The 22,154-nt window shown below is 45.6% G+C and overlaps 1 protein-coding gene and 1 long non-coding RNA gene across 2 annotated transcripts in view; one reads left to right on the top strand and one right to left on the bottom strand.

Annotated features, from left to right (window-relative positions):
- Nucleotides 1-3,454, top strand: part of SLC16A1 (solute carrier family 16 member 1) — a 47,201-nt gene extending 43,747 nt beyond the window's left edge. The window contains exon 5 of the mRNA XM_059375772.1: nt 1,661-3,454. Coding sequence (XP_059231755.1) covers nt 1,661-1,932 — 272 coding nt within the window. The 3' untranslated portion in view covers nt 1,933-3,454. The remainder of the gene's footprint in view (nt 1-1,660) is intronic.
- On the bottom strand, nt 3,056-16,579 carry LOC132001314 (uncharacterized). The gene is made up of 3 exons (XR_009399579.1): nt 16,455-16,579; nt 15,764-15,867; nt 3,056-8,332 (listed from the first exon to the last, which is right to left on the bottom strand). It is a non-coding gene; the product is annotated as an uncharacterized LOC132001314 (long non-coding RNA).
- Between the last annotated feature and the right edge of the window lie 5,575 nt (nt 16,580-22,154).

Here is a 22,154-nt window from a genome sequence, read left to right as displayed (position 1 = left end):
ACATATCCAGTGATTGCCAAGACTTGTCAATTTTCACCTCCTAAGTCTCTTTCTAATCAGCCCATTTTTCCATCACACCACCCTATTCACAGCTCCTGTCTCCCATCTGGGCTGCTGCTTCCCATAGCCTCCTGGCTGGTCTACCCAGATCCACTCTATCCCACCTTCAATCTGTTTTCTACTCTGCAGACAAAATTTATCTGTGCAAATACAAACCTGATAGCCCAGCTGATTAGATCTCTCCAGTTGCTTCCCATTGTTCTCAGGGTGGAGATCAGATTCCCTCCCGTGGCCTGCAAGGCGTCCCCCAGCCTGGCCACCAATCTCTGCAGCCTCATTTCCTGTCACTCACCTTTTGTTCTCTCTGTTCCAGCAACCCCGCCCTTCCTCCTTCCCCCTCACCTCGCAGCTTCCTCCCACCTGCCTTTGCACTCCATGGCCCCAGCCTTCTCCCATGCTCTCCTCTTGGATAACTCCCATCCCCCTCTAGGTCTCTGCTTCATTTACACTTGAAGAGAAGCCTTCCAGACCCGCTTGCTGCTGCCAACCCCCTATTTTCTGCTTGCAAACCCCCCTTGTCATGGTTTGTGTAATTATTTGATTAACATTTCTCTTGTCCACTGAACTGTGGAGGTTTTCTCCTCTGTTCTCCCTTATCCTGAGGGCCAGCAGCCCAGTGCCTGGGACAAGTATAGGCACAGTAAGTATTGCTGGATGGCCAGTGCCCTGAGTGAGAAAAACACAAGGAATGGTGTTTGAATGGGTTCTATTCGGTCCTTCTCTGAAGGATAGAGTAGGGTTTTCCAGAGTTTATTCCTTAACATACCAATTGGATGAGATGCTAATAAATTCTATTATCATAAGGATTTCATGGCCAAAAGAAAATGTTGGGAACACTAAGTTTGATAGATGTCTCTACTAGAGGACCTTGCAAAATCTTTAATATGCTAATGCACATGGTGACGCTTCACTGGAGACGCATATGCTGAGCCATTTCCTAGGTCTGACTCTGGAAACACTTGGAAGGTTGTAAGTCAGGCTTCAGAGTCAGACCTCCTGGGTTTCAAGCCAGGCCACTTCACTTACTAGCTCTGTGACCTTGGAAAAGTTACCCAAGGTTTCTAACTTCAGTCAGCAGATTATACAGCAAGTGTGATGACAGACGCTGCCTGTTGTGAGGGTTAAGCACTTAGGATGTTGGAAAGGTGATGCTGTTAGTTAATTCTGTAGCACAGGACAAGTGTCCCTTGGACTGCTCTTCAGGAATGCTGATGTCAGCAAAAGAGCATTGGGTGGGATGCTGCAGTTAGGTCTGGAGCCTGGGGGCAAGACTCCCACATCTCTTCTGAGCCACACATTTTTCCATTGTGAAGGGGAGACTTGATTGTACGTATCTCTAGGCCTTCCCCATTCCAGTTGGCCAAGATTTCATTACTTTCAAGTTGCTAAAAGTAACGGGATAAGCAAGGCCATCTAAAACCAAGTGTGATGTCATAAAAGATAAGATCATTGTTAACAGTCACTTTTTAGAAGCATTTGTTATTTGTGGGCTCCTTTGAGGATTGGCTGACATCTTTCTGAGTGGATCCTTCAGCTCTCTTTTTGGGGAAGGTGTACGTGTTTACATCTGTCCACATAACTTTGTTTTGGGTATCTTCAGGTCGTCTGAATGACATCTACGGAGACTACAAATACACCTATTGGTCATGTGGTGTGATCCTTATTGTAGCAGGCATCTATCTCTTCATTGGCATGGGCATCAATTACCGACTTGTGGCGAAAGAGCAGAAAGCAGAGGAGCAGCAGAAAAAGGAAAGCAAAGAGGAGGAGACAAGTGTCGATGCTGCTGAGAAGACAAAAGAATATGCAGCAGAATCTGCAGAGCAGAAGGACACAGAAGGAAGTCCCAAAGAGGAGGAGAGTCCAGTCTAAACCTGTGCGGGCCAAGGGTCACTGAAGTAGCTGTGACCCAAGATATCTGAAAATATCTACTGGCCTGTATTCCAGCAGTGGTGCTCAATGACCATAGTGGGCATGTGTGTGCGAATCATACCAGCTGTTCATGGATGGAATTTTTGTTTCACTCCTTACCAGTAGCCTGAATTAAAAATGCCATACCTTTGGGGAGGGAGTGGTTGGCAAAGAATGAGAGAAGGCAGTAGTGTGGTGGTTTTTTGTTTGTTTGTTTAAATTCTAGCTTTTAACAGTGTCCAGAAGATTATAATATGTGCCTTAAGTTTTAGTCTTTAGAACTCTTTAGGGAGCCTTAACTTTTTAAACCATTCTGCTGAATTCATCTATTTTAAGTGTTACATTAGAAGGAAGAATAACAACTAACTTGTTTGAGACAAATCTAAAATTTAAAATTAATCTTGCTTCATTGTTATTTGTAATATACTGTCAGACATCATCACTGGAAGATTTATGAATAGAAATATTGGTTGGAAGTTGGGATATTATAAAATCCTGACTAAAATATTTTCCCCGTATCAGTAGTTGCCTGGTATAGTGCCTGCTAGCTATATATTTAGGAAATTTAAGGCATACAACTTTGGAAACAAGTTGGCAGTTCTAGGTACATTGTACTCAACAGCATCCCTCTGGAATCTTTTCTTAGGATGCTAATATTATTAGTGCTTGAGAATTTATTTCATTAAATTACTGTTTTCCCTTTTCAAAGACACATTTTGAGTGGTTATAGACCATTGCCCCCTTTGAAATTACTTAGTACTTTTCACTCTAAAAGTTAATTTTAAAATATGCAAAACTATGTATTTGCGCCTCCTTAGTAAACACAACACATCTAATTAAATGTAGACAGATATTTCAAACAGCAGCAGAATTCAGCTTCAGTTTTACCAAAACCTTAGTTAAACTGTGAGGCTTGGAATTTTTGTTGGTGGTGGTGTTTCTGGAATTTCCCCCCATTGATTCGTAGTGGTTCTGTTTATATCTGCGTCTAGCTCAGAGCTGTGTGTGAGATACTCAGTCTTTGTGTGTTTAGGTTTTTGGTTTTTTTTTATATTTGCTAATTAAAGCCAGAGTGATTTGGCCCCAGGCAAACCAGTAAGAGTAAGATTGGGAGAGAAGTTGCTCCGTTTCTTTTACTGAGAAGGCCTGAAAAAAAAATTATGTTTTGCTTATAATTATTAGACATAGTCTTACTACTTCACAGAAACCTAAAGATATTGTGACCCTTTTTACTTACTTGAAAAGTAGAGAAATGAGTTTAGCATAAGGATTGGGAGGATGGACAAGAATGAAATCTGTAAATATTTTCTTAACCTAATATCTTCTAAAATGCACAAGAAGATAATGATAGACACTCAATAAATCCTATCTAGTGCATTTTAAAGTATCATTGTAATTGACACAGTGAAAGTATAGGTACAAAACTTTTTGTGTAAGAGGCTGGCTTTTCCAAATAAACTTTTTTTCTCTTTTTTTTAAGAAATCTTTCTCCCTGTAAATGTTTATTTTCTTGAGAAAGTATTACTGTGTCTTCATTTTCATTATCAAGATCCAGTTTGGCCCTTACTAATATTAAATCATCAGCTTATGTGCTGTGGAGCAGTGTATATGGCTTATTTTTGTTTTTCTTCTTTCCTCCTTTTCTTTAAGGCAGGGAAGAGGGGAATTTTGAAATCTCCCCTCTGTGTAAGCATCCAAAGCAGTTAACCTTAAGGACACAATGAAAATTCCCTTTCTATGCCTGAGTGTCATGGCAGATGGAGAAGGAATTTTAGGGGAGAAGCCTGCTGTGATTGTTGGCAGGCTTGGCTCCAGTTGGGACTCTGCTGTTTTCCATAGACCTGAATCCATAATCTCTATGTGCCTCTTTCCCCTTCCATAAAAATGAGGATCATTGTCCATGAGTAGGAAGTGGGAAGGGGTGGGGTGGAAGAGGAGGAGTATAGAATTATTTTCTCCTCTAAGGAAGAAAACTGCCCTTCTTTCTAAGTTCTTTGAATGGCCTAATAATTGACATAAGACAGATAAGATAGAAAATTTTAATTTCATACATAACAGGAACTTCACATAGACATGAGAGGGTCAAAAACAATTATACAGGGGCACCTGGGTGGCCCAGTGGGTTAAGCCTCTGCCTTCGGCTCAGGTCATGATCTCAGGGTCCTGGGATCGAGCCCCGCATTGGGCTCTCTGCTCAGCAGGGAGCCTGCTTCCTCCTCTCTCTCTCTCTCTCTGCCTCCCTCTCTGCCTACTTGTGATCTCTGTCTGTTAAATAAATAAATAAAATCTTTTAAAAAACAAAACAATCAGACAGCTGAGACTTACAAGCCGTCCAAAGCCGAGGAGGGGTGGGTAGGGGTCTGTAGCTTCAAAAGGAATGAAGACTATTTACACGAAGATGGGAAGAGCAAATGTTTGGTAGACCATGCCAATATAGAGAAGTCTTGCATTTTTAAAAAAAAAAAAAATGGTAATACTTCTCTTCCTGGTACAGGCTCCCTATCTAAATTTTTTTAGGCAGTTACAGGGGAGGTAAAAAGCTCCTCTTGAGTCTGCTAGGCATTGACTGCCTTCAGCTCAAATACTCCACATTCCAAAGTGGCACATTTTGGGGCAACCTTGTCCTGAACCCCATCGCTCCCATCCTAATGGTTGAGCTATGTCCATACTTAAGACCCTGCTTAGTCTTTGTTCAGTAGTTGAATCTTGTTAGTAAAGGGTTAAAAACTGGCTCAAAGTTGGAATTAAACCTTCTATTGCCCAGTCCAACCCAGACTTTTTTCCCCAGAAATTAAGGTATTCAAGATTAGTTGTGGTATCAGCCCACACTAAAACCCCATACAGGCCTACTCTGTGCCATCTATTCCTTGTTGTCAGTCAGCAGATCCTGTCTGTGTTGCAGGTTGTGTTCCAACGCTGAGAAGCAGCTGGGGTTTCTGAGCCAAGCTATTTGTCCTTTACTCCACGTGAGGACAGTTTTCTTCCAATTCACACAGTTTCTGTGGCTGCTTTGGAAACATAAATGTATGCAAAGACCACCCGCCCATCTTCGTTTCCTCTCTGTCCCACACCTTCCGTAAGTCTCAGAACATGTACAGCTCTTCGGTAGTCGTAGGCCCTAAAAACGCTTGGCACTGTTTTAAGAGCTTACTCTGTAACAAGCTGCTAAGCCAAAGCTGGAGTATTACTTAAACTGATAGTTAGCAATTATAGATGATCATGGTGACAAGACTGTATTAGTCTGCACACTCCCATCTGTTGAGAATTTAAATTATCTTAACTAGTTAGGATAAATGAATAATTTCTATAAAATACTCAGGAGAGCATGATGGTAAAAGCAAATTATGGAAACTTCAGAGGTGTTTTATCCCTGATAATCACATTGAAGACTAATCGTCTGAATTCTTGAGTTGTCTAAATTTTGTTTGTACGATAGATACATATGTCAATATTAATCCTGTATTTTAAGAAAAAAAAATGTGTTAAGAGCCATTTAATATTTTTGTACGAGCCAGTGTTTGACTGTATTGAATTTCAAAATGAAATGGGTATCAGTTTTTTTCAAAAACCTAAATGTCTGGGTTTTACCTAGCAAATGGTTCACAGTATAACAAACCTAATAATCAGGTATGTATCCCTCCCCTCCCTGTTTTGCTCGGAAAGATGAGGGAAGGTGAACAGTAAATTTCCACTTTTGCAACATGGCCTGTCTTAATAATCAGGTCAGGCATTTGCCTCGAAGACATGAAGAAAGAGGTTAATGACAGACTTGTGTCAATATGAAAATTCTTTCGGTTCTTGACAGGAAGCGACAGCCCAAGCTTGCTTGGCTTGCCCAGATGTGGGCAATTAAGCCAAGTTACTTCAAAGTTTAGAAGCATTTAGAGAGTTTCAAGTACATCACTTCTGAACTGTTTTCTAGCTCTAGCATTTTAGATTCAGTCTCCCCTTTTCCCCCCAGTTCAGTCTGGGCCATAGTGACAAAATCATTCAAATGACAGCGATTGGGAAAAGTACCATGTGTAATGTGTAGATTATCTTTTCCTTGAGCAGAACAGCATCGTTAGCATGTTGCTTTTACCCTCAGCAGAGGAGACTGGGATAGCTAGTAGTGGAATTGCCTAACAGTATAAGCTACCTGGGTTCAAATTGAGACTGGGTGACCTCAACCTAGTTACCTAGCCTCCATAAGCATAAGGTTTTTTTTTTCTTCTGTAAGTTGTTAATAATTGTACCAACCCCCTCCCATGGTTATCAGAAAGGTTAGTTGATATGTAACAGCTTATGTTAAATAAGGGCCTCTTGAGCATAAATATCTGACTTAAAAAAAAAATTAATTCTTGGGGAAAAATTGCTCTTCTAATTCCCAAGATGGATCATTACTTAGGACAGTTTGGAAGTAACCTTTAAAGATAATATTAGCTGGGGCACCTGGATGGCCCAGTCAGTTAAGCAGCTGCCTTCAGCTCGGGTCATGATCCCAACATCCTGGGATCGAGCCCCACATTGGGCTCCCTGCTCGGCAGAGAGCCTGCTTCTTCCTCTCCCTCTGCCTACTTGTGCTCTATCTCTCTGTCGAATAAAATCTTTTTTTAAAAAATGATATTATTAGCTAAATTGGGGGTGCCTGGCTGATTCAGTCAATAGAGCATGCAACTCTCCATCTCAGGGTTGTGAGTTCAAGCCCCATGCTGGGTGAAGAGCATACTTCAAAAATAAAGAATATTAGCTAAATTATCAAATTCTCCTTTTGATCAAATCCTCCTTTTATTCTCTTTCCCCCCTCCTTTTATTCTTACAAATGTAATGGTCTTTCTTTGGTAAATGAATGGATGAAATGACCAGTTCATGAGGCTGATGCATACATGCCCAGCTCTTTGAGCAAGAGGGGTGTGAGTCCTAAAACCCTTGCTCCTGATGCTCTAACGGTACATCGTTTCCAAGAAAGAGAGGCCCACCTAGCAGCAGATAAACATTTCCTCTCAATGTCTGTGATGATTCTAAAAGAATAAGTAACTAGTAACCACTCATGGTTAAAGTTGTCTGTCCCAGCAATGTTCTTAAATGCAAATTGAAGACTTGAGGTTTTAATTTTTCCATACTATACCGATAACCTGATTTAAATTATAAATTAACACTTTGTAACCAATTAAATGGGTATTTAACATATTGGCAACAATTTCATGATAGGTGTCAAGTGCCATGAGTTCACATCTAAGAATTCCAGATTTGGAATTTATATAAGAAAAAGGTCTGTCTTTGAAATTTGTCAGTTTCTTTGAGAAATCCTGAAGGTGTATATCAGTAATTATTTAAATGGATGGTTATGATGTCCTTGTAGTGTAAACATGACACGATGTTAAACAAAAAGGCCAAAACACAGGGTATGCCTGGGTGGCTCCGCTGGTTAAGTGTCTGCCTTTGGCTTAGGTCGCGAGGTCCTGGGATGGAGCCCCGCGTGGGGCTTCCTGCTTGGCGGGGAGCCTGCTGCTCCCTCTGCTTGTGCTCTCGCTATCTCTCTCTGACAAATAAATAAAATTTTTATTAAAAAAAAAAACGATCATGATACATGTCACACACACACAATGCATATATACACATGCATGGCAGGAGAACGAATATACACAAGTAGGCTAATCATTTTGTGACTGGTGAAATTAGAGGTGACTTTCTGAATTTTTTTCATACTCTGAATTTTCTTAATGTGATGGTAACTTTTACGCTAAAAAAATATTTAATGTAGCACATAATACTGGTTTGCAGAGAGGGGAAAGAATAGTATAATTGATCTAGAAGGGTTCTGGCAAGAACAGGATTCCTAAGAACATGAAGCTGATTAGAAGCAGATTATTTTTTTCCTGCTGCTTCAAGAGCTGCATCTGGTGAAAGGGTGGTGTATGAGACCCAGGACTCAAGAGCCCAGTGGTCTCAAGTCATGGTCTTGCTGGTGCTGGACCAGGGCCATGGAGCAAGAGTCCATGGCCCACACCTGCACCAGCCTGCAGTGCCGTCTTCCCTGAGACCATGCTCTCAGGGACAGCATTCCTGTGGTTCCGTCTCTGATCATCATCTTGCTGCAAGTGAATGTTTAACTCAGAAAGCCAGAGCATTCAGCACTTACCCACATCAGAGTGTTGCAGTCTCAAAGCGTTATCTTACTGGAATCAGCGTCAGAAAAAAAGTGCACTGATGTCACAAAAAGGAGAATTTGCTTGTCCACATAGCTGTCCTTTATTTACCAGCAAGTATTTATTGGACTGTTACTGTGTCCCAAGCATCGTTCTAGGCTTTGAGAATCCAGCCAGGCACAGTAGGTCTTCCATACAGCTTACATTCTAGGAGCAGAAGACAGACAGTGAACCTATGTTGTAAAGGAAAAAGTATTAGGCAGGTTGGCTTTGTTTTGTTTCTCTAGCATCTTCTATGTACTCATTTGCTGAATAGAGATAACTGTGACCAAAATTTTGTTCTTGGCACCCACAGCTTCCAGTATAATGGGGAGAACTCTGTAGTAAGTGTTGTGGTGGGAGGACATGGAGAATTCTTTAACCCAATCTCAAGAGGGCCCTAAAAAGGACAAAAAGTATATTCTTGAGCAAGTTAGTTTCTCTGAGCCTCTGGTAAAATAAACAATGAAATTGTGAGGATTAAGTGTGAAAGTACCCAGTCTTCTGTTGAGTATATACTAGCATTACATTGAGCTCATAGTGTTAAAAATTAAACAGCAGAGCACCTGGGTGGCTCAGTCAGTTGAATATCTGACTCTTGATTTTGGCTCAGGTCATGATCTCAGGGTCATGAGATGGAGCCCCACGAAGGGCTCTGCACTCAGCCAGCAGTCCAGTAAGGAGTCTCCCTCTCTCTCTGCCCCTCCCCCGTGGTCTCTCTCTCCCTTTCTCAAATAAATAAATCTTAAAATATATAAATTAAATAGCAAGTGTCAAGTCATCAGTCAGAACAACAAGGAATATAGAACAGCTGATAACATTTGTATAGCTGATCGGTTTTCAAAGACCTTTGAGTATATTCTGTCCTCAGATTCACACAAAATCCTGGCGGATGTCATGAAAAATATTGACCCTTTATTTGGGTCTTCATCTGAGCAGGGCATCTCCCCTGCTGCAGAACAGTGCAAAGCAGGACTGCAGACAGCTCAGTGCCTAGAGCTAAAGGCACCAGATGGACGTCTGAAGACCTACAAGAATGGGAGAGGCTGAATCCTGGGTAATCTTGGAACAAGGACCACACCAATGACTTGGGCCCTGCACCAAAATGAGTAAAATGGTCCTGGCCCCAATGAACTCCCAGTCTTTTCCCTTGGCGTCAGAATTCATAATGTGATCTCTTCATTTGTGGATTTCCTTTCCTAATATGCTTTACTAATTCCAGAATTAAAAGTTTGCATTTCCTGAGCTTACTCTGGCTGGGTCCCAAGAGGAAGTGGCCCGCAGCCATTAAGAAGCCGGGAGGAGAACTGGGCTTGGATTAGAAATCACCTGGTGTGCTGACAATCTGTACATCGATAATTATCAAGAGAAGGTTTCTAATGATTCTTGTCATTGTGATTTGTCTCTTTTCCTTTCTCATCGCCCCCCACCCCACCCTTGAAACCAAAAGAGAGGGGCCTGGGTGATTTTCCTCAGGCCCTGTTTATTTATATATGCTTCTCAATAGGAGAGCTTTACTTTCGATGAACAACCCTTCGCCTTTTAAATTCCAAGTACCATCTTCTCCAATGCTAAGAGTGAGCAGGAACCGGCCTGCACTAGGGGTCAGTGAGCCAGGCACTTGGCAGGGCGCCTAAAATTCCACCCCTGCCCCAGCGTCTCCCTCTGTCTCTCCGATCCTTCCCCCGCGAGCCCCAAAGCGTTTCTGTTTCACCTTTCAACCCCTCCTTTTGTTCCTGGCTTGGCTTTTCAACAGGTTCCTGCCACTTCCAATCCAATCTCAACACTGCTTCAAAATGATTTCTCTAAAAAGACCAAGTGTCTCAGTGGCTTTTATAACTTCAAATAAAGATAAAACCCATCGAATCATGTCACTCCTCTGCTGAAAATTCTATAGTTTGAGGATAAAGTCCAATCTCTGCTTGACCCCCAGGAGCCCTTCTCAATCAGCAATCAGCACCTTCGTACTGCTCCAGTCTTATCTCCGACCAGTCCTCCGTGGCCGCACCCTGCTCTCCCGCCCAGCAGAATATCTCAGTACAGCAGGCCCTGATTTCCAACCGCCCTGCCTTCCTACGTGCTTGCCTGTGCCTGGTAACCCCTCTGTACTAACTCCTCATCATCTTTTGAAACTCGGTTTGTCTTCTCTTCCAGGAGGCCCTTACTGATTCTTCCCCAGTTTTTTTTTTTTGTGTGTGTATTTTGTTGTGTTGTGTTTTCTTTGAAGATTTTATTTATTTGAGAGAGAGCGCGCATAGGAGCAGGGAGGAGAGGGAGAAGCAGGCTCCCTGCCAAGCAGGGAACCTGAGGCGGGCTCGATCCCAGCACCCTGGGATCACGACCTGAACCAAAAGCAGACACCCAACAGACTGAGCCAACCAGGCACATCCCCCCATTCATTTTTAATGGTCTTTAGGTGTACAGCACAGAGTATGAATCTGTGTCAAATCCCAGGTGTTGGGTACAAGTTCCAAACAGGCTGCTTACTGATTCTGAGTCCTTAAGTTATTTAACTTCTAGGCCACAGTTTGTACAACCATAAAATGAGACTGAACAGAACTTACCTTATAGTGTTGCCAAGATGGTTAAATATGGCAATGTCTATAAGACCCTTAGCATAATGTCTGAATAAATGCTCAGCAGGAATTATCACTACCTCTGTCCTAGATCTTCTAGGATCTGACAAAGAATATTTTTCAAAATGGTAAAATCACAGGGCACCTGGGTGGCTCAGTTTGAAGTATCGGACTCTTGATTTTGGCAAGGGTCATGATCTCAGGGTCGTGATATTGAGCCCCAGGTCAGGTTCTGCGCTCAGCAGGGAATCTACTTGAGATTCTCTCCCTCTCTCTCTCTGCCCTCCCCCCCTCACATTTCCCCCCACTTCAAATAAATAAATCTTTCTTTAAAATGGTAAAATCAGGGCACCTGGGTGGCTCAGTCAGTTAAGCATCTGCCTCTGGCTCAGGTCATGAACCCAGGGTCGTGGGATCAAGCCCCACATTGGGCTTCCTGCTCATCGGTGAGCCTGCTTCTCCCTCTCCCTCTGCTGCTCCCCCTGCTTGTGCTCTCTCACTCACCTCTATCTCTCAATTAGAGAAAATCTTTAACGAAATTATTTTTTAAAAATGGTAAAGTTAGGGACACCTGGGTGGCTCAGTCAGTTAAAACGTTCTGCTCTTGCTCTTCGCCCAGGTCATGATATCAGGGCTGTGAGACTGAACCCCACGTCAGGCCCTGTGCTCAGCATAGAATCTGCTCCTCCTTTTCCCACTGCTCCTCTCCCAGCTTGTTCTCCCTCTCTCTGTCTATATCTCTCTTTCTCTCAAATAGACAAATCTTTAAAAAATGGTAAAATCAGGGCGCCTGGGTGGCTCAGTGGGTTAAGCCGCTGCCTTCGGCTCAGGTCATGATCTCAGAGTCCTGGGATCGAGTCCCGCATCGGGCGCTCTGCTCAGCGGAGAGCCTGCTTCCCTCTCTCTCTCTCTCTCTGGCTGCCTCTCCGTCTACTTGTGATTTCTCTCTGTCAAATTAATAAATAAAATCTTTAAAAAAAAATGGTAAAATCATAGCTTTCATACAGATATAAAATGTACATGTTTATATAACTCATTAAGGAGGGAACCAGTAAGATTTTGCAACTGGATTTATGGTGATTTCTCTACTGGACAAAACACATTTGCACTGCCATGAACAGGAGTAATTCGCATCGCCCATCAGAGGGAGAGCATCTGCACCACTGTCAGCCCTCCACAGGTTAGCTCCCATCTCCACCAAGCTGTAATGCAGCCCGGCAGAAGACAGATGCAGAGCTCCCTACAGAACCAGATAGCCCAGAACCCCAGACAACTCACAGCCTTCCACAGACAGAACACCCAGGAATCCTCTGCCCATTTGTAAAGTCTCACAATTTTGCCTTGCACCATAGTGCACAGCACTCATCAGTTTGCCTTTCCAGACACTACCAGCTAGGAGCTGCTTGAGATGAGAGGGAACCACACGCAAACTCATTGTTCCCTTTTGGTTTTAGGGGCTGGAGACATTCCTGCAGGAGGTGACATTTCAGCCAGGTAGAAAAAGGGAAGGCCACGTTTCTCCTGGAGAAGAACATCCAAAGAGCTGTGTGGGGCCAGGGTAGAAGCAACTGGCAAGCTGGTGTTAAACACAGACTGTGTGCCAGGTCCTGGGCCAGGCTAGGAAGATAGAGGAATGAGGACTAACCTCAGCTTTCAAGAAGCGCTACGTCTGTTGTGGGAAATATGAGGAAATCGAGGCTTACTTACAACATAGTGTGATGAGGGCCCTAAAAGTCCAGAAGCCAAACTTCAGAAAGTCTAGTGAACTACTGGCAGTGTTTCCCAAGCCCAGGTTTGATGAAAGGCCAAACACAGGAGAGCCCTGTGAGGCTCTGGGTGGCCTCAAAGAAATCAATGAAGAAGTACCTGTTCAACATCCATAGTCAGAGCCCCTCCTCTTCCAACACTGTGGCTGGACATTTGTTGCCAGATGGGTGGCCACGGAGAATTAGTGTCTGAATTCCCTCAGATCTCTGGGAATGGAAGTCCTTATTATGGGCAGGGACAACCCTGAAGCATTCCCAAAGTCTGACTTAGGGAACCAGCTCACTTAAAGCCATCGCTGGGGCGACTGGGTGGCTCAGTGGAGTGTTTCTTGGTTTCAGCTTAGGTCATGATCTAAGGGTCCTGGGATCGAGCCCCGCATTGGGCTCCACACTCTGTGGGGAGTCTGCTTGAGATTCCTTCCCTCTGCCGCTCCCAACACCGCTCACACATGCATGAACTCTCTCTCCTTCACTTTAAAATAAGTCAATAAAATCTTTCTTTTCTAAAGATTTTATTGATTTATTTGACAGAGAGAGAGACACAGATCACAAATAGGCAGAGAGGCAGGCAGAGGGAGAAGGGGAAGCAGGCTCCCTGCTGAGCAGAGAGCCCAATGCAGGGCTCCATCCCAGGACCCCGAGACCATGATCTGAGCCAAAAGCAGAGGCTTAACCCACTGAGCCACCCAGGGGCCCCTCAATAAAACCTTAAAAAAAAAAAAAAAAAGTCATTGAAAGGAAAATGGCACAACAAGGAAACAGGAAATGTTAAGCTCTGTGAGGCAGGGAGGCCCTGAATATGCTTATTATCTGATAGGTCTCATTTGCTGAATATATACAAAGAAAGGATGAATGAATGAGGGCTCCAGAGAAGGATCTGTCCAGGGAGACGGATCTAGCTCCCCTGTGCAGTGCCCTCAGGTGGAATCAAGACTGGCCTCATTTAAATACTTGAAGCACCAACCAACCCCTTGGGTTTACTTTTCTCCTCACTAGAGGCTTTGGCTGCCTCTCTACTGCTAGCGGCCTAATAGGAGATGACAGACATAGCATATTGGCGGGAATGTTCCGTCTGAGTGCTGGCCATACTCTCCCTCTGAATTCTGGTATACCCCTGAGCCTCCGATGTCTGTCAGGCTCCCAGGCTCCCTTCAACCCTGGGCCACCAACAAGGCCAAACCACTCTAGGTTCAGCAAGGCGCTGCCACCCAAGCAAGCCTCCTGCCCCATGGGCCTGGCGACACCCCCGCCACACAGACCCCCTCTATTGACTTTGCACCCATCACTGAAGTGTGTCTCCAAACACTACTGGTCTGGGGCACCTGGGTGGCTCAGTGGGTTAAAGCCTCTGCCTTCTGCTTGGGTCATAATCCCAGGGTCCTGGGATCAAGCCCTGCATCGAGCAGGGCCTTGGTGGCTGCCTCCAGTGGTGTGGAACTGCGCCCAGGACAGCAGTGCAGGAAAAGACGCAGGTGTGCGTGACCCTGCCTGTCTGTCGGAAGGGAGCAGCCAAGCCCAGGAAGGCGGCCTCTGGCTCCCTTCCACCTGCGGAATCCCAGGTGGGGGGCCGAGCGCTGGCTCACAGTGGGCACCCATGCTCTGGAAGGAGCGGTCTGGGAAATGTCGCTGTAGCCTTCTGCCTGCAAAGCACAGAAAATACGGGGGAGGATGTCCTGGGTGCTCTTCAGCCACAAGAGGGTTACCTGCACCCCTGTTTGTGCCTGGAGAGCGCTCACCACCCCCTCCCCCCTTTGACCCCCCCTCCCGGGGGGGGGGGCACACAGCCCGTGCTGAATGAAGGTGTTTCTGGTAGAGGGTGGTGGGTGACTGCCAGCCAGGGCCAGGCCCCAGGAGATTCAGCAGCGGATAAGACAGAGCCCGACCCTAAAGAAGGGCTGACCCTCCAGGGTCCGCAGACTGGAATCATCAAGGAATGTGGTTGGTGTAACAGGGCGTCTGTCCTAAAAGCCTGGGCAGCACAGGGAGCTGAGAGCAGAGGGGCGCACCTGGGCCAGTGTGGTGGGTTGGGGCACAGAATGGTAAGAGCCAGCTTTCCAGTAGTAGTAGAGTCTAATACAAGGCTGGAAGGGAAAATTACAAATTAACCACATTAAGCAGGAAGAAACAAAGGGTGCCTGAGTGCCTGTGCACGACAATGCTAATTTCCACTTGAAGGGAGCATATGCATATACAAACCCCCAGAGGCTGTTTGGCAGTGACCACAAGTAGACAGCTGAGTCCACCAGTGCACAGAGTGGTGAGTCAGGGTGGTGGACAAGAAATGAAGCAGGAGAGGAAAGCAGGGGCATGGGGATCCCAAGGGGCTTCCACAGCTCAAAGAATCTGAGCTTTATCCTGTGGGCAGTGGCGAGCCATAGTAGGTATTTAAGCAGGGACAGGAGTCCCTGTGCTGCAGTTTGTGGAATAGGCTGGAGAGGGCTGGACTGCGGGTGAGGATGTCAGTGATGACGCTGAGGCAGTGTAGGTTGGAACTACTGCCTGCCTAGAAGAGGTCAGGGAAAAGACAGAGCAGACTGCTGGGAGTTTAGGAGGAGGTGAGTGCACAGGAGGGGGTGGGAGTGGGAGCAGGGAGAAACCTGGGGTGGCTGCCAGGTTTCAGCACCACGTACACCTGGAAGGGTGGGGCCCCCACTAGCTCCTGGCACTGGATCCTGGGGTGGTACCCACCCACAGGCTTCCTGCCTCTGGACTGAGTTCACAAAAAGCTTCTTCCCTCCCGTGAACCTTATGGCCTACATGCAATTCAATTCCACCAACATTTGTTGAGCAGCTCTTATGGGCCAGGAACCAGGGAAGCTTCTCCCTTTCTCACCTAAGGGAGTTTGAGCTGGATGACTGAAAGGCTCTGGAGCACGGATGGGGGGCTGAGGGTGGGCAGGGAGAGGCTGTGGACACAGAGCCTACATTCAGGCCTTCTCTCCTCCCCCTGTGGAGGAGGGTCTTGACCCATGACCTCTCACCCTCTGACTGAAAGGTACAAAGAACATCCAGCACAGCCTTAGACAAAGGCCCCAGGCCTCAGCCTCTGCTGGATCAGGCAGCCACCCCTGGTCCTTTCTACTTTGAGTTCTGCATTCCTTCTGCCCTGAGATACCAGATGAAAGGAGAGACCCACGTGCCTGTTCACCGCATTCACCCTGAGGACTGGTGGTCTGCCATCCCACAGATGCTCTGCTTGGAACCCAGGCATTTCCCCCCCGGGGCTGTCCACAGAAGATAGGAGCCCATTACTTACTCCTGGGCTGACGTCGGAACTTCTTACCAATTCATTCTCACAGTAGTGCAGGCCAATTAGAGGAGCCTAGAAGGGAGGCCTGCTTTTTGAAAAGGTGAGCGGCCAGGAGTCATCCCCTGGGGGGCTGGGCCCTGGAAAAGAATGCTGGTAAATAGCATTCACTGTTCCTGGAAACACTCTACATTCCTACTTTCTGAGTCTCCCTAACTCTGTAAGATCATTATTGTTGCCACTTCGCAGATGATGAAACTAAGGTTCAGTTAGGCCGAGAAGTTTGCTCATTTAGGGTCACACAGCTACTGAGGGGGGGGGGGGGCGCTGAACTAGACTTTTAACCAGCCCAGACCCCACATTAATGCCTTCTTCCAAGTAACTCTTAGTGACTACAGGGTAATTAAGCTTTGCTCCCAGGACCCCTGCTCTGGGCCAGGGCCTGCCAGTAGTCCTAGGAAGATGTTCTCTCACATCTTTCTCGTGGTTGTTGGCCTAAACCTGTTCTTCTTCACCCCTCCCTGGCAGGGAGTCTCCCAGGCACCGTGAAGTCCTGCTTTTGTCCCAGCCTGTTTCCGGACCCTAAGGATTCCTGAGACTTGCTATTCCTTCTCTGGTTCCGGCTCCAAGAAGCCTCAGGACTTCCTCATCCTCTGGCTCTGGGACACTGTCCAGGGCGTCAGCCTACTGGCCTGAGCCTCCCACCCTGGGTTTAACTTCCACTAACCCTAATGCTCTCCAAATCCCCGGCTGAGACGCCAGACCCAAGTACAGCCTGTAGAGCTTATTCATGTGCAGTAGAAGCCCAGTGCCCCCGTGGTGGGAGAGGGGAGAAGCCTCTAGGCCCCTGGCAGCTGTGTCCTGTGGAGGGGAAGAAAAATAATTTCTCCTATACCCTTCTGAATTCTTGACTGAGGCCCCTGTAATAAAAAACAGATGAACATGAGAAAAACAAACAGAAGTTTATTTGTAGGTGTACCTCCTGTATATATTTGAGATAAGAGAAAAAGTCATTCGTCCCAGGGGGCCTAAGCCAGTAGCTTCAGCGACTTCAGCTAAAGACAAAAGAACAAAAGGTGAGGATGGTGGGGGGAGGTCTGTACGGGTGGTTACCTGGAAAAGCAGGGTAAACTCGGAGAAAGCTTCTTAGGCAGATTTAAATCACTGCTGTCCCCATTGGGTAAGCGTCTCCGGTGACTGAGAGTCCCCTTCTCTTCCTACTACGGAGAGTGAGACACCCTTACAAAAGACTATTTTCCTTTGCAAATATGTTTCCTTTTCAAAAGGGTAACTTCTACTGCTTTCCTTATTTGATAAAATAATCAGCTCAAAATCAGCCTTATGACCAAGAGGCAAATTTGGGGGTGACATATTCCGCCATCCTTCTCACTCCCCCTTCCAAACGCGGGCTCCCTGCCATGGCCCGAGGCAGCTTTCAGGAGGAAAAAAGAATGTTCTGGTCCAAGTGGGACCAGTGGTGTTTCTTAGGTCACAAGACCTCTGCTGGACTATGCCCCTGGACACATCTTAGTGGCACCAGGTTCCTGAGCGGCAGGAGCCGGCAGCCGCGGGAGATCAAAGCCTTTGCGGGGTGATGAGAAGACCGGGGGGGGGGGGGGGGGGGGGGGGGTGTGTTTGCAGGCCCCTAGGGAAGCTCTCCCTCTCCATCCCACGGCGCCGAGCAAAGGGGGCGCCGAGCACCTTCCGCCAGCCGCGGGGCTGAGAGCAGAGGCTGCGCTCTCGGCGGTCAGACCCTCCGCGGACTCGGACGGGAAGAGTCGCCCAGGCCACTTGGGCGGCTCCTCGCTTCAGATTCCGCTCCTCGAGGCCGCCCCCGGCAGACCGGAACTGCCCCGCCCCCCGCCCCCGCCCACCCTCCACGCCATCCCAGGGGAAACCTCCACACCCACACCCCTACCTACAGCTCACACCCTGAGAAACAAACATTCCCCTCCCCCACGCAGGCAGCCCCGACACTTGCGCACCAACTCCTCAGGCCTGGAAGCTGGTGCCCAGAGTCCAGTTGCCAGGGGGACCTTACACTGACCTTCTTCAAGGGTGACCCCACGAGGGACCCGGAGAGGGGACCGGTCTGGGGTCAGACAGGACTCCCTCCCTCCCCGACTCCCCGCTGCCCCTCACCCCGCAGAAGACCCCGGGCACCCCTCGAGTCCGGCGCCGCAGGCTGAACACGGCGGCGCGGGGCGCCCTCGTGTGGCCGGAGGCGGCGCTGCACTCCCCGCCGTCGTCCTCCCGCGCCCCGGAGCTGCTGGCTGAGGAGCTGCCCACTCAGGGTCCCCGCTGCGCCCCCGCTGCGCCCCCGCCCGCGGTCACTGCTCCCCCGGGCTGGCGCCCAAGCTACAGGCCCTCCTCCTTTCACCTCCGAAGATTTTCTCCCTGTATCTTCCAAGTCAGTATTCCTGCATGTCAAAAGACAATGTAACAAAATGGTAGTTATAAAACAATATAGTGATTATCCGGGTGCCTGCCACCTGGGAAGAGAGCTGAATCATCACTTAGTAAGTTGCAGCTTCCTTTGTGTTCCTCTTACTGACCCTAATTTCATGGTTTCTCTTGCTTTTTGTTTCCATTTTTTTTTTTATTGTGACCAAAATACATATAAAATGTGATGTACGGCTCTGAAGTATTAAATATGTTTAGAAGGCTGTACAGGCATCACCACCATCCATCTCCAGAGCTTCTTTCCCTCTTGGGAGACTGAAACTCTTTACCAATTACATAACACTCCCCATTCTCACCTCCCCCCGCCATGGGCAGCCACCATTGTATTTTCTGTCTCTGTGCATCTGACGAAGTATTTTAGGTCAGTTTGTGTCTGTTGGTGACTGTCCTGTATCACTTAAGCATAATATCTTTAAGGTTCATCCATGCTGGAGCCTGTGTCAGAACATCCTTCCTTTTTAAGGCTGAATAATATTCCATTGTGTGTGTACTGCATTATACATTTTGCTTATCCATTTGTCCACCCATGGACACTTGGGTTGCTTCTGCATTTTAGCTATTATGAATAATGTTTCTATGAACATGCAGATACAAATATTTCTTTGAAACTATGCTTTCGATTTTTCTGGGTATATACCCAGAAGCAGAATAGTTGGGTCTTACTGTAATTCTCTCTCTCTTTCTCTCTCTCTCTCTTTCCATATATATATATATATATATATATATATATATATATTTAAGATTTTATTTATTTGACAAAGAGACACAGTGAGAGGGAGCACAAGCAGGGGGACTGGGAGAGGAAGAAGCAGGCTCCCCACTGAGCAGGGAGGCATGCTGGGCTGGATCCCAGGACCCTGAGATCATGACCTGAGTGGAAAGCAGACACTTAATCCTCTGAGCCACCCAGGTGCCCCTCATTTTTTAAAGTAACCTCTATGCCCTGCGTGAGACTTGAACTCACTACCCCAAGATCAAGAGTGCCAGCCAGGTGCGCCAAGGGTTCTAACTTCACATCCTCTCCAACTCCGGTTGTTTTGGTTTTTGTGTCTGTTTTTTGTCTTTATAATAATCATCCTAATGGGTGTGAGTGGTCTCTCATTGCCATTTTGGTTTACATTTCCCTCATGATGAGTGATGTTGAGCATCTCTTAATGTGTTTATTGATCATCTGTATGTCTTCTTTAGAGAAATGCCAATTCAAGTCCTTTGACCATTTTTGAATCAGCTTATTTATCATAGAGTTTTAGGAGTTCTCTGTATATTCTGGGTAGCATTCCTTTTTCTATTATATAATTTGTAAATATTTTCTCCCATTCTGTGGGCTGCCTTTTTACTCCGTGGAGAGTATCTTTATTTTTTTTTCCTAAGATTTTATTTATTTGAGAGAGAGTGAAATTGAGAGAGATTACAGAGGGAGAAGAAGAAGCAGACTCCCCACTGGGCAGAGACCCCCCCCCCCCCCCACACACACACCCCAGCCCCATGCAGGGCTCCATCCTAGGACCCTGAGATCATAAACTGAGCCGAAGACAGATGCTTATCAGACTGAGCCACCCAGGAGCCCTGAAAGTATCTTTAAAAAAAAAAAAATGTTATTTATTTATTTGAAAGACAGAGATCACAAGTAGTCAGAGAGGCAAGCAGAGAGAGAGGAGGAAGCAGGCTCCCTGCTGAGCAGAGAGCCTGACGTGGGGCTCGATCCCAGGACCCTGACATCATGACCCGAGCTGAAGGAATAGGCTTTAACCCACTGAGCCACCCAGGCACCCCAGAAAGTATCTTTTTATGCACAAAATTAAAAATCTTCCATGAAGTCAAATTTGTCTTTTTTTTCTTACTTGTGCCTTCAATGTTGTGAAATTTTGTCCTGTGTCTTCTTCTAAGAGTTTTATTGTTTCAGTTCTTACATTTAGGTCTTTTATGCATTTTGAGTTAATTTTTGTATGTGGTGTTAGGCAGAGGTCCGACTACATTACATTCTTTCACATGTGGACATCCAGTTTTCCCAGCACCATTCCTTGAAAAGACTGTCCTTTTCCCCACTAAATGGTTCTGGCAGCCTTTTACAAATTGTTTCACCATCTTTGTGAGTGTTTTTATCTGGGGTGTCTATTCTACTCCATTTGTCTATATGTCTGTCTTTTTGTCAGTACTACTGTTCTGACTGTTGTAGCTTTGTAGTAAGTTTTAAAGTCAGGAAGTATAATTCCTCTAGTTTTGTTCTTTTCCAAGATTGTTTTGGCTGTTGAGGGTCCCTTAGATTCCATGTGAATTTGGAGATGGATTTTTCTGTTACAGCAAAAAAACAAAAAACAAAAAACATTGGGATTTTGCCAGGGATTGCATTGCATCTACTTATTGCTTTGAGTAGTATTGACATTACATTTTATGTATTTATGTATTTTAGAGGGACAGAGAATCTCATGCAGACTCGGCTCTGAGCACAGAGCCTGATGCCAGGCTCGATCTCACGACCCTGAGATCACAACCTGAGCTGAAACCAAGAGTCAGATGTTTAACAGCCATGCAGATGCTCCATGTGGACCTTTTAACAGTATTAAGTCTTCTAATCCATAAATATGGGGCATGTTTCTATTTATTTATGCCTTTAATTTCTTTTAGAAATGTGTTATAGTTTTCATTGTATAAATCCTTCATCTTCTTGGTTCTTAAGGATTTTATTCTTTTTGATGCAATTGTAAATGAAATTGTTTTCATAATTTCTTCTTTAGATTGGTTATTGTTAGTGTAAAGAAATACAGCTAATTTTTGTGTGTTGACTTGGTAATCTGCCACTTTGCTGAATTCATTACTTCTAATCAGTGTCTGTGCGTGTGTGTGTGTCTAGAATCTTAAGGGCTTTCTATATATAAGATGATATCATGTGCAAACAGAGATAATTTTACTTCTTCCTTTCCAGCTTGGACGTCTTTTATTTATTTATTTTCCTTGACTAATTGCTCTGGCTGGAAATCTCCAGTGCTATGTTGAATAGAAGTGACGAAAGCAGACATCCTTGCGTTGTTCCTGTCTTAAAGGAAAAGCATTTAGTCTTCTATCATTATGATGTTCATTGTGGATTTTTTATATGTGGCTTTTTAATGTTGATTTGGTTTCTTTCTATTCCTGGTTTTTTAGTGTGTGTGTATGTTTAAACGTGAAAGCATTTCAAATTTTGTCAAGGGTATCAATTGAGATTACTGTGTGTTTTTTTCCTTACATTCTGTTAATCTGATATATTCCTCTGATTGATTTTTCTTATGTTTAACTATTCTTTCATTCCAGGAATAAAATCCACTTGGTCATGAGCATGCTGTTGAATTTGGTTTGCTTGTATTTTGTTGAGGATTTTTACATCAATGTTCAGAAGGAATATCAGTCTATAGTTTTCTTTTCTTTTCTTTTTAAAGATTTTATTTATTTATTCGACAGACAGAGATCAGAAGTAGGCAGAGAGGCAGGCAGAGAGAGAGGAGGAAGCAGGCTCCCTGCTGAGCAGAGAGCCCGATGCGGGACTCGATCCCAGAACCCCGAGATCATGACCTGAGCCCAAGGCAGCGGCTTAACCCACTGAGCCACCCAGGCGCCCCAATATTTTGCTTATTTAGAGAGCAGAGGAGGGGCAACCAACTGAGCCACCCAGGCACCCCTATCTGGGAATGTCTTAATTTCTCCCTCACTTTTGAAGGACAGTTTTGCGAGGTGTAGGATTCCTGGTTGACAGTTTTTGTTTCCTTTTGGCACTTCTTATACATTGGCCCACTGCCTTCTGGCCTCCAAAGTTTTTGACTAGAAAGCCGCTCTATTAAGGATCTCCTGTACACAGTAATTTGCTCCTCACTGCTTTCAAGATTCTTCTTGTCTTTGTCCTTGAAAGTTTGATTATAATATGTCTCAGTGTGGTTCTCTTTGAGGTTATCTTGCTTGGAGTTTCCTGAACCTCTTGGATGTATTAATGTCT

Source organism: Mustela nigripes, chromosome 14 (genome assembly GCF_022355385.1).
Source record: "Mustela nigripes isolate SB6536 chromosome 14, MUSNIG.SB6536, whole genome shotgun sequence".
NCBI classification, from domain to species: Eukaryota; Metazoa; Chordata; class Mammalia; order Carnivora; family Mustelidae; genus Mustela; species Mustela nigripes.
Note: the sequence above shows the minus strand (reverse complement) of the source record. Positions and strands in the feature narration are given on the sequence as shown.